This window comes from Macrosteles quadrilineatus, unplaced genomic scaffold (genome assembly GCF_028750875.1).
Source record: "Macrosteles quadrilineatus isolate MER2022 unplaced genomic scaffold, UCM_ALF_1.0 Scaffold_1__1_contigs__length_201487025, whole genome shotgun sequence".
Taxonomy (NCBI): domain Eukaryota; kingdom Metazoa; phylum Arthropoda; class Insecta; order Hemiptera; family Cicadellidae; genus Macrosteles; species Macrosteles quadrilineatus.
The window spans coordinates 26,462,419-26,475,931 of NW_026542594.1; the positions used below are offsets into that span (position 1 = coordinate 26,462,419).

The following is a 13,513-nucleotide window of genomic DNA, read 5'->3' on the forward strand; positions in this document are numbered from 1 at the left end:
GAATACGATTTACAATAAGGCAACTCTTTACTCTTAACCAAAATATTTTACCAATGATATAAATTTGCCGAAAATACATTTCCTCCACTCTATTAAATTAATTTATACAATATTCGTTCGTGGTATAAACTATAAATCGCTGCTCAAAGTGGCATAATATCAATAACGACCTAAAATAGTACATCTAGGTGATCCTGTGGATGGAAGATAAGCCATTAAGGTACTCCGCGACTTGAGCCTGTTGTCTGCTGATGATAATTAAATTCTTATCAAAACTCAGCTCGTAATCCCGTCAAGCCTCTGGAGGCTAATCGACACATCAATATCAAAGTTTATTAATTTTAAGGAGAGCAGCATTTTCCACTTGGTAAAATCAATGCTTCAATTTAAATTATATTAATTTAAGACTGTGTTCTTTTATTAAAATAAATTAAATAAACTAAAATCATTTAGGCCTACAGTACTTTGTTTGGGAATAGCTTATAAATACACATTAAATAACGAGTTGGCTTGGAAAATTTATGTCTTAAAATACCTTATCCCAGAGCCTTCTAGATATCTAGATTCACTTTCTAAAATACTTGAATAATGTATAATTTCTAATAAAGAACATAGATAATTTAATTAGCTTACCTTTAACAAATTTTAAGGAAAAAATTTGGTTCGGATTCCACTATAAACTGTAGGTCCCATAATTGCCATTAGCTGTATGGGCTAATTAATAGCTGTGTCTAAGGAAGATGTCGGCCTTAGTCACTAACAAGACTACAAAATCACACCAACTCACCCTCCACTCATCTCCATTCATACTTGGCTTAAAATACCTACTTTGTATGGTCGCCATTTGATAAGAAAGTATTTATAGCTAGAATATGTAGAATTGCTCAAAAATACAAACTGTAGTAATTGACAAGCAAATAGAATTCTAGTTTCCCGATTCACCATAAGTATCCAACCCTGTTTATTTAATAATACTGTTAATACTGTTCAATGAAATGGCGACCATACAATGTTATCGATGCAATATAAAAGCCACCCACTATATACAATATTAAACTTTTACCTAAATTTATATTAGTACAGCCACTTAAACTACAAGCACTGAACTACTTTAATTACGCAAATTAAAAGAGTAAACAATTATTTTTTATAATAGTTGCATTCCTCAAATAAAAACGTTAAAGATGCATGTTAATGCAATGTTTGAAGTATTTAATTAGCACATAAATAGGGGAACATTGCATTAACATGCATCTTTAACTTTATTTGAGGAATGCAACTATTATAAATACCCCCGCCGCAGCAAACCTGCAGACTAAGCGAAGTTCCATTTGACTGATTGGATTTAGACTAAAATGTCTACTTAAAAATATAGCATTTATTCCTGATTTAAATAGAATTAGTTTAACAAGTACTTAGGTTTGCTGCATCAGGGAGGGTAAAACTGTTTTTTTTTAATGTTAATAGTTAGTAAGAAATAAATACATTTTCCAAATTTGATCAAAATATGTTCATAAACAAGCAAACTACAACAGTTCTCATTATGAAATTCAGACTTTTCGATAGTTTTAATTTATATTTATAACATATATTTCATTAGCTATTGAGATGACTTTCGAGTGGAAATATTAGAATATAAAAAGACTGAGTGTTGAAATAGAAGTAACTGTGTTATATTAAAGATCAGAATAGAATAGTAAACAGCATTTTGATGATTAACATTTTGGTTGCTATGGTAACAACTACATATGTTCATAACATTCTCCCCCACTTAATCACTGGAGATCAAAGTCCTTAAGATAGGACGGAACCTTGCGTTGTCTGGAAGGACGAGTTAATTAATTTTCTTTTTGTTCTGTGGCTTGAGGTCTGTCTAGATTTTCTTCCCTTAGACTACCGTCTAGTTCTGTTGGATTGTTTGTATTTGATTCAGACTCTGGATGGATCTCTTGTGGTGGTGCTTGACAGTCTCTAATAGGAATCCTTCTTGGAACAACAGAACTATCTTGTTTGTTTTGTGTTGTAAAGGTAACTTTCTTCTTGGATACAAGAGTCAAAATCAATTGATTTATGTGTCGTTTTAAACTTCGTCCAGAATCCAATTCAACAAGGTAATGGTATTGACCTAATTTTCTCTTGACTGTACCAAACTGCCATATGTCTTTATTTCCCAGGTGAACTCTTGCCTGAACCCTCTCCCCCACTTTAAGAGAGCGGACACGAAGAGGAGCAATTGATTTTGATGGAAGTTTTGCCTTTGGGTTAGGGAGAAGTGTGTCAAGTCTAATCCGAATCTTCCTGTTCAAATACAACTCTGCTGGAGTCTTGCCTGATGCCAAAGGTGTTGCTCGATATCTGAACATAATGTTTTGTAGCTTTGTGGTAATTGGGGTTGGATCATTGGCAGCAGCAATAAGTCTTCTCTTTAAAGTTTGTATGTTTCGTTCCGCCAGGTCATTTGTTGCAGGATGGTTAGGGGCAGTAATTTTTTGGAAAATCCCACGTTCTTTACAGTAGTTGATAAATTCCTCACTTTTGAATATAGTGGCATTGTCCGAGACTAAGAACGAGGGGTACCCATGGACTGAGAAAATGTTTTCAAGTAGTGCCATCGTCGTTGCTGAGGAAGGAGCATTTCGAAGAATGCGAACTTCTGCCCACTTTGATTTTGCATCTACACACATGAGGAAATAATTTCCATCCAATGGACCGGCATAATCAATATGCACTCTTGCCCAGTTATCATCGGGCTGATCCCACGGATGTACCGGAGCCTTTGGTGGATTGTGACGAACTTTAGCACAAGCTTCACAGCTTTTCACTAGTCTTTCTATTTCTTTGTCCATACCTTCCCAATATACATATCTTCTAGCAAGCTGTTTCATTTTAGTAATCCCGAGGTGTGATTCATGGAGCTCATTTAGAATTTGATTTTGAAGACGTTTGGGAATTACGACTCGATCTGATCGGAAAAGTATGTTGTCTGAGATCATGTAAGGGCTATCTTTGCGACTATTTTTCAGTTCATGCAAAAGAACTTGAAGCTCAGGGTCTTTTGCTGTATCTTCTTTTATCGTTTCTGCGGTTATAACAGTGCTGGAGATTTGAAGTAAGGTTTCTGCATTGATTGTGTTTATTTCTTTGTCGAATGTTAGTTCAGATGAAATTGATGATTGAACTGGGCTTCGAGACAAACAATCCACGTTTTCATTTTCTTTCCCTTTCTTGCATCGAACTGTATAGTCAAGACCACTGAGGAATGAAGAATAACGCAATAAGCGAGATGATGTCATTCGTGGCAGGGCACGTCCTGGATGAAAGATATGTGACAATGGTTCATTATCGGTGACAAGAGTGAATTTTTTACCAAAAACGTAATTGTAAAAATGGGTGACTGCGTAGATGATTGCTAGAGCTTCTCTATCAAGTTGGCTGTAATTGGTTTCAGCCTGAGTCAATGCTCTGGATGCATATGCAATTGGTCTTTCTTGACCATCGATATCATGACTGAGTATTGCAGCAATTCCAGTTGGGCTAGCATCTGTTGTGAGAATAACTGGTTTTGATGGGTCGAAAGGAATAAGAACTGTATCACTACAAAGTTCAGATTTCAGATTCAGAAATGAGGCTTCTGCAGCAGCTGACCAAAAGAATTTTTCTCCGTTTCGAAGCAAACATCGTAGCGGATGTGTTTTTGAAGAGAAGTCAGGAATGAATTTTGCATAGTATGTAACTAAGCCAAGAAAGCGTCTTAACTCATCAACATTTCGAGGGTGAGGCATCTGAGTAACTGCTTCAACCTTTTTAGGGCATTTTTGAATCTTATTGAATGACACCACATGTCCAAGGTAATTAATACTTTCCTTGAAGAAAACACATTTTGTTCTGTTAAGATGTAGATCATTCTTCTTGAGACATTCCAAACATGCAATAAGGTTCTTCATACACTTTTCGAGAGTTTCTCCGTGATAAATGATATCATCAAAGTATGCTTCTACCTTTGATAATCCGTTTAATAATTGTGACAAAATTCGATTAAACTCAGAAGGGGCTGTTTTTATTCCAAAACTGAGACGATTCATGTTGAACATTCCTTTATGGGTTGATATTGTTTGAATCTTACTTCCCTCTTCATCGACTTTTAGATGCAAATATGCCTTATGAAGATCCAACTTACAGAAGTATCTTGATCCGCGGAGACTATGTAGGACATCATCAATGCGTCGAATGGGGTGGTTAGATGAGACAAGTTTTGAATTAACCCCACACTTGTAATCTACGCATAGTCTGACTCCTCCATCTGGCTTTGGGATAACAACCAATGGTGACCCCCAATCACTTGATGCGACTGGAGTTATGATTCCTTGAGACTCGAGGGTTGTAAGTTCCTTTTCTACTCTCTCTCGTAATGCGAAAGGGACATCATGTTCCCTAGTAAAAACTGGTTTTTCATTATCTCTGAGTTGGAGTTTGACTTCAACATTGGGAACACATCCGATTCTTTCTTCGAAAATTTCTGAGTATTTTTCGAATATATCGTCTAGAGACGGAACTAAATTAACATCAACTGTATTCATCGGTGATTGCTTTCTGTTGTCTACCTCACTGAGTTCAATTCCAAGTCCACGAATCCAAATTCGTCCTAACAAAGCAGAATGACCAGCAGGTACTATAAATAAATCAGTATTTAGTGATTTTGTATTGTAAGAGACTGAGACAGTTACTTTACCTTTAGGTTTTATTATATGATCAGAGTAGGAGCGAAATGAGATAGGAGTTGGTTGAAGTGGCACTTTAAGTCCAAGTTTATCAAAGTCCGTTTCTGAGATTAAGGAAAATCGTGCACCAGAGTCTATTTCAAATGTCTGAGGCTTGTTGTTTATAGTGACTGTAACCATGTATTTGTCTGAGTCTGGTCCTACTATGTAAAGATCTTCTACATCTTTGATTTGTGTGATTCCATACTCATCTGGGTGACTGGATTCATCTTCTGTGTAGTGAGACAACAGGGTGTTTGTTTTAGAGCTCTTTAGTAGAGACGTTATACACACTTTTGATACGTGGCCTTGTTTTCCACAGGAAGTGCACTTAAGATAATTCCGATTAGTTTTGCATTCATTAGACTGATGGTTTGATCGACCACATTTGAAACAAAGTCCATCAATACCCAATGCTTTGTAGTCAACGTGTCTTTTTAAGCTTTTGTTACGGAAATGTTGTGATTGAGATCTATTGGAAATGCGGTCATCATATTTGGGAGTCTTAAATTGCTTGAAACTTTGACATTCCTTTGTCTTAGACCTTGAATGCCTATCAATTTTGTGTGTATGTGCATTTTCACTTGATGATTGTGTGACAGGGTTACAAATTTTATTTGATTCATAGCGGGAAGCTTCTAGGGCAATTGCTTTTTTGAGGAGTGTATCAAAACTGTTGAGATTAGTGTCTTGTAGAAGTTGTTCACGTATCCAATTGTCTTTTAGTCCTCTAATAAATTGAGGGCGGAGAAATTCATCAGCAATTGAAATTTTACTTTCACATTCATTGCAAGAAGTGTAAAAATTACAATCATTCAGGTTACTTTTCAGGACTGTGACAAAATCAGAGATAGATTGATGCAACTGTTGTGAAACACTGAGGAAATAGTGTTGTGCAACAATATGAGATACTGTAGGTGACAACATCACTGTGGAATGTTCGATTAATTTTGAAAAATTAAGGTCTTTTACAGGATTGTCTGGGCCCAAAAGAGTTGTCAGATTATTGTAATGTTCCTTACCAATTGATGAGCACAGGAGTTGAGCTTTCATCTTGTCTTCTTTAATGTTCTTCAAATTGCAATAATTTTCAAAACGTTCTAAATATGATTTGAATTTATCATTATTTGGATCAAAATGTTCAAAAGGATTGATCTGAGGAGTTGAAGTTTTATTACCTAGAGCTGCAGCCAAAACATTCATGAGTCTTTCAAATTGTTCTTCATTCATTTTAAGTTGAAATGTTTAACAAAATAAAATATCTTGAAAATAATAGAATAAAACAAGACTTGATAATAGTTTTTTTACCAAATCGTCGCCAACTGAGATGACTTTCGAGTGGAAATATTAGAATATAAAAAGACAGAGTGTTGAAATAGAAGTAACTGTGTTATATTAAAGATCAGAATAGAATAGTAAACAGCATTTTGATGATTAACATTTTGGTTGCTATGGTAACAACTACATATGTTCATAACAGCTATAATGTTTAAATGGTTTTTCATGCTGAGGATTACATAAGCCTAATCAAAACAGAATGTCTACATTATTAAAAAGAAGAGGTGGTGTTTGTGTGTTTTTATGAGCTAAACTCAACAACTACTGAACCGGCTTGGCTCAAATTGCACAAACGTAACACTACCGCTCCGAGGATACATATAGAACTATTTCCCCTTCGTTTGACCTAGGACTCTGCCCCACGGGCTTTCAAAGTTCTGAGGTTTGAGAGATTTGATTTTAAAGTAAATATTGATTGGTCTCCATGGTAACAAAGTACAATCTTACAAAGTTGAAATGTAAACAAGCAGACTGTCAAATTAAATTTGATTTCACATTTCCACACAGCTAGTTCAAACATTTTAAATACTGCACGGATATTAGAACAGAAAGGGTAGGGATCATCATAAACATAAAACACGATGTCACTCGCCGAATGTAAGCATCACTTAACATTGGAACTGTAAAACCATATGTTAATGTCATTAGTATAGGATTCTTTCAGTTACGTAGTTTTTTTATGTTTATAATTCATACTGAGTCTGTTCTGATATTTGTGAAATGTTGTAATAATATTATACAGGGAATAAATCATCGTAAAAGAAATTATTCATCGATATAGAAATAAAATTAAGATTCTATATCATTGCCGTATGAACCTAGGCTCTATCCTGAGTTTTATGAGAATTATTTATTAGATATAATTTTTGTGTAAACAGTACTAAGATACCCCTGCCGCAGCAAACCTGCAGACTAAGCGAATTTCCATTTGCCTGATTATCGTTTCACTAAAATATGTGCTTTGACTACGTGCAGTCGGTGTTGCAGTATGGTATCCTGGCTTGGGGTGGTGCCCTCCCACTGTTCTGGAACCACTTTCTATCGTTCAACGATCTGTTATAAAAACTATTTTAAATAAAAACTCTAGATTTTCTTCCTTGCAACTGCTTTGCGACTTTCCAGTTTTAAACATTCGCCAATTGTTCATACAAAATCTTCTTATTTTCATAAAACTTAATAAATGTTCGGGTTTTCTCCTGATCAACATCGTTATTCGACTAGAAGTTACATTAACTTCGGCTTTTCTTTTCCCAGACTTTCCCATTCAACCCTTAAAACTATACCTTTTTACGTTTGTCATACATTGTATAGAAACTTGCCTTCACATATACGAGAGGCGGAGAGTGACAGCGTCGCTGTGTTTGAGTCATGAGCTGGCTTTTAAATCTCGGTAGGGAGCAATCAGAAGGGTTACTCAAATCGTTGTACTCGTAATTTTGTGCAGTTTCATGCATCACCAAATCACTTTTGTTCCTTCATTGCTAAATACCACTTACGATCACTAAATTTGAGTTTTGGATATTTCGATGCAATTAGGTTTTTTTTCTCTTCATTTTGTTATATATATTTTTTATTTACTATCATCATTGTCTAAGTACTCCTGAATGTTTATGGACCTGTGTATAGCTGTATTAGCAACTCATTCCCAAACACAGACGAATAGTCTACTTGGGAATAATGTTTCCTGTACATACACAATTTGTAACAAATATGTAACATTTATTCAGGAATAAAGAGATTTTGATTTGATTTGATTTGATGTTAGAAAATTACACTATTGACAGGTTTGGAACTATTGTGATAGCTTTTCGTTTACAGTACAAACCATTCAACATGCTATTTGATTATACCTTAAAATCTATCATTGATTTTGTGTTCTAGGTGTACTAAATCAGTTTTAGCAGTCTGAGTTAACAAACACGAAGCATTCTCAATTTAATTAATACAGTTCAATTTCGTTTATAAATTATATGGTAGGTGTGAAACAATTTTTAAAGCATTTTTAAAGAACCAACAGTGTCTCTTTTGCATACTGACCCCTTTGCAATGTACGGGTATAGCTGCTAGTCTATAATATAATCTTATAAGGCTACTTAAAAATAATTGTGCCAGTTAGAGGTATTCGTCCAAATATTCAGGGATTTACATGTCTTTCAGGGATTGATGGTATTCGGTTTTTACATGTATGTAGTATGTACTGTATGTAGTTACACTGTACTGAATTGATACCAGTCAGCCACGATGGAATCATTTTAAAAATCGACGATTCAAATAGTTTAAACTGGTATTTATAATGCCATTTAAATTAAGGTTGAACAATAATCAGAGTCTTCACCCACCACCCAGGTTACCTGTCGACCTAGAACTGTTAGACAACACCAGCTCTTTGCCGTGCCTGGTGATTGAATGTTAGTAGAAACTGTAAAAATAGTAGTAGATAACACAAACGTTAGTTATAAATAAAATTATTTAAATTATTGAATACCATTTTCATTTATTGTAATTAATGTATAAATACCTTAAGTTAAAAGCATTTACTCAACCTAAGAGTACATATAATTCAATAAATATATTTATATTGTGTTGAAATACGTGCAATGCTTTCTCACATTGTGCAACGTTATGGGGCAAATGTTAATTATTTCTTTGCAAATAAATCAGAAATACCTATTTTAATTCAAAAGCTTTTAAACAATCTACGAATAAGTTAGTGAAAACTATCACCCTGAGGGTAATTATGAATATTTAATTGACAAAGACATAATAATTTAACAATAAGATATAACCAAATGAGTTTTAGGTTATATCTTATTATCTAAATCTATCTTATCTAAATTATACTTCAGGCGTAACTATTCAAAATACTGCGAGTACGAACAATTAAGTATTAAATAATGAAGGAATATTTAGTTAGATATTTTAAAGCTTATTAAATAGTAGGAACAATATTTAAAACTCATTTTACTTGACAGAAAGATAGTACCATCATACTCTATATGGTGTACCGCAAGCCTTGAACCAAGTGATTGCATTTGATGGTAAAATGATTAATTGCATAGTTTGCACTTTTTGTTCAAACACTTGATGATATAGGGTAATTAATAAGATGTTTAAGATAGCAGTAGTGTTGGTTCCCCTTGTATCACTTTGCCCAATTATATGCCAATTTTGGGACAAACAGTACTTTACTATTTAATTTTGCCTTGTCTAGCCTTTTTAAATATTAAATATTATTTTCTTCTTCAGATATTCATAGGCTATACTACAATTGGTTAAATGGTGAGCAATCAATGATCTTCATAGTAATATACATGACATTTAATTAAATCAAATTCTTCCCTTCTAAGTACATTACTTCTTGTAACTAATTACTTCTAATATAAATAAGAACAGTCTTACTTTAGTCAGTAGACTTGCCAATATAGTACCGGACTGGTACCCCAGGGCTCGGATTTGAGTTGCCAAATTGGTAGCCACAGCACACTTGAAACTCGTTCTGGAAATATGTCCAGAAAATACTAGTAAATGGTAATCATTATTTTAATATTAGAGCATTTTATAAAAAATTCATACCTTTCACAGCATGTGATTGATTTCCTGACCAAAACAATCATGAATAGTACTGTGACAATTGTTACTTTACATTTTAATTTAACAGTTTCTCAAGGTGAAGTTATATAAAATTATGTTCAATGAATGTATGGTATGATAATTTTATTTTTTGTCTGCTATTTTAACTATGTTTGTTCTTTTTGTACAAATGCTAAATTGAATTTGCGGTTGTACTTTTCTTGACACTCACCCGTTCTTTGGAATGTTGTTGTCAAAACTCTTTTGTCCTCTCATTAATCATCCCTGAGGAAGATTACATCTGTATCCAGCTTTGATAGAACTCTGATGAAAATTTGCCTCTGGATCAGTTGGATTATAAAAGTATATTGAACAACATGAGAGAGGTAATTTACTAATCATTTCATCACAAAAAACCTGAGGCATGAAAACTGATACGATTTGGAATACATACAAACAAATAGTTACCATGTAATATGATTTATGAATCTACAGTAAAATAAAATATAAATAGCATAGAAACCTATCAAAGTTTTGTCAGAAGCGTCCAAGTAAACTAGTCATTAATTCATTACAGTCGCTAAATTATTATGTTGGGAAACTTTACATATTTCCATACATGTGTTTTTTTGCAATAGCTGGTAGTGAATGTAAACATTTGGTAGTATTGTAGTATGGGATCTTAAATTAACGGTAAAATTTGCAAAAGTTCCATTTTCAAATTTTAACCCCCCCAAAAATCCAAAATAGTGAACATCTAAAAACCACAAAACTTTTTTTGAGGCTATAGCTAGAAAAGTTTTAAAAGAATTTTCATGGACAGGATTTAAGTTTTATACAAAACACTCTAGGCGTTTTTCGAAAATCGCACTCCTTCACCTTCAAAAAAACGCTCTACTTCCAAAATTTTGTAAATTTCTTTCAAATATTTAACGGTTTTCGCTATTTTTCTCATTTAAGTATTTTTTTCAAATATTATTAATTTATTTCATTGTTTAATGCCAAAATTTGAAAGGTTTTACCACTTTTATGAGCCTTATATTATTCTTATGGGGAATAAGATTGAAATATCGAGTTTGGTATGCTCTATTGAATCGTTTAGACACGTGCTAGAGACTTGAAGTTTGTTAGTATTGTAGTATGTGATCTTAAATTAATGGTGCAATTTGAAAAAGTCCCATTTCGGTGCATCCAAGTTTCTTTAAAACATGCCGAAACTGTAAAAGTTAGAAGCGTTAGTAGGCGGGACGGGTCGGAGAACTGACTAAAACGATCAAGAGACTCCAACCTTGTATATAACATAACGTGGTAATGACAGATTCTTGGCACCAGCCCCGGCGCGTCCAACTCTACAATACCTAACGATTGTATACACCAATAATTAGATACGAAAATACACAATTTAAAAAAATGTACCCCAATAATTTATATTCGTGCCTCCATAGGCCTAGTTCACTTTCAAGTAAAAAATATTTCTGTAATCCTAGTTTACCTTCTTATGTATTTATTTCTACACTAAACATGAACTGCCTATTAATCTGCATTTTTAGTGATGCGCCATAAGACTCATTTGAATAAATAATTTGAGCTTTATGGAAAAGATGTTATTTAATCATATTTACTATAGTTTAGTAACCAGTCTTGAATGAAAAAAATTCCTACGTAAAAGAAAACAAGGCAGATATTTAGAATAGAGCAAGTAGTGACTAAACAATGACTTTACAGGGGTATATTTTGAACCGAATTTCACCCACAATATTTTAGTATGACCATAGTGATCCCTTACTTATTAAAGTCCTGAAAAGTCCAGAAGCTATAGCATTAACCAGTAAAAATACTGATCTCGCTGGAGCGCCATAAAACATGCTTATGACTCAATAAATAGCGATCATGTTTCTTCATTCGACGTCCGACTGAATATGAGTAGTAGTTAAGAGAAACTATGATGCTAATTATTCCTCTTTCTCAGCTTCCGGCTTAAGCAATATGACTCCACGTGTCACCAGACACAAAGGGGTACTTTGAATGAGCGTAACAAGATCTTACCCGCTTCTCAGATAAATTTACCAGTACCTTATATGTTTAAAAACTTGTTCAAAACTTATGACAGCTAGCCTGGCCATACTACTGGACAGAATTTCACGCGAGTGAAACCAAAAGATATCGTGCAGGTTTTGTTTGTGTTATGAAAATATTTATGTTAATTTGGTCCACAATGGATATTAAACTTTTCTTGTGGTATTTTAACATGGGGCCAAATCTTTAAGCTTACTACAGCCACCCTGACCGTACTACTGGACCAATTTACACGCGGGTTGTACCAAAAGAAAGTTTATCGGTCCTATATGTGCAGGTTTTATTTGCATTTTGAGAATATGTTAATTGGGTCAAAAATATGTAAATCAAACTTTTCTTACGGAGATTAAACATGGGGCTAATCTATATATTTATTCTATATATTAATAGACAAGCATGTTTATTGAAAACCTTTTTTTCTCAGCTCCTGTGCATCGCAGAGAAAATCTACGCATACTGTTAGAAATATGTTTGCCTGTAGATGTGTAGAATCCCTTTATAAATTTAAATAGACTAAAAAATAAGCACAAAAATGAATAAATTTTTTTTTACATGGGCCATATGGGTTGCCATGTTGGTGACGATATTAGAACAAAATATTAACAGAAAATCAAAACAAATGGAAGAAATTCCAATCACATGTTTATTTACAGCGTGCGAGAAGTTTGCACAATACATACTTAAGTACACAATACATACCAATTGGTCAATTTTTGGACCACAGGGTGATCTCTCGTTAATCACTACTTTCCTTAGTGAGATTGTTGTTTAAATGTATTCTATGTTTATCTTTTACGAACAATGGCTTACTTAACATGCAAGTAATGAAGGGGTTAAACACGTTTTTAAACGTGGGTTTTCAAACATATCTATCCGTATATTTAATATCATCTATCCATCTATATACTCAACACAACAAGGGGTTTCTCTGTTACTTCTTTTTTTCATCCGTACTACTTGACGGTCATTTCTTTCGGATTCCGCCCCCTCTCCTAGCGTTTGATTTTTATCAAGTTTGCTTTCAAAGATTCAGTTATGCTTAGAAACTTTCTTTGTAACGGCTAGAAACATAGATTTAAATGTAAAAGGCTAATCTTTCTGTTAAATGTTAGACCCTCGTTAACTAGAGACAAAATTCTACGATAATGTGTTTGAAATAGGCTACGTTTTACAGCACTTACCTGATTAAAGGTAAGTTAATTGCTACATAAGCTAACTCTTTATGTTGTAGATCTAATAGCAACAATGTTTAGCGAATTTCCCTTAAGTAGCTATTACTGTAGGTCTCATGGTGAGACTTGGGCCCGGGACCAATTTCCTTTTCATTGTGATGTCCTCAGAGGCCAAAAACCATATTCGTACAAATGTTTATACATTTATATATATATACTAGCAGAGTACCCGTCCTTCGTACGGGGTTGGAATATAAATATAAAATGCTTATTGAAGTTATACTCAAGCTTTGCGTTTGCAATAAGGGAGGACACAGTTTGATAAAAATTTGCTTTTTTAAATTTACAGTATTCTACAGGGTGTCCCGGAACTCTCTACCAATATTTTAGGGCATTGTTCCTGGGTAAGAAACATATCTAAATATCATATTTAAATTGTCCGGAAGTCCTTACTTACTCAGATAGCCGCCATTTTGTTTTTTTCACTTATTAATTTTTTTCTGAAAATTGGTTAAACATACGAAATTGAAACTTTGCACAAACATTTATGACAACTAGACAAAGCTACAAAAAAATTATGACGATTTTTCAAATTTATAA

At 33.8% G+C, this 13,513-nt stretch overlaps 2 protein-coding genes across 2 annotated transcripts in view; one reads left to right on the plus strand and one right to left on the minus strand.

The window, feature by feature from the left end:
* The window catches only part of LOC129005582 (guanylate cyclase 32E), a 152,018-nt gene that overhangs the window by 20,328 nt on the left and 118,177 nt on the right, over window positions 1-13,513 (plus strand). The window lies entirely within an intron of this gene.
* LOC128995454 (uncharacterized protein K02A2.6-like) lies at window positions 1,839-5,987 on the minus strand. Its single transcript, XM_054420475.1, has 2 exons — window positions 5,936-5,987; window positions 1,839-4,990 (listed from the first exon to the last, which is right to left on the minus strand). Exons 1-2 carry the CDS (start codon window positions 5,985-5,987, stop codon window positions 1,839-1,841), a joined length of 3,204 nt encoding a protein of 1,067 aa, XP_054276450.1.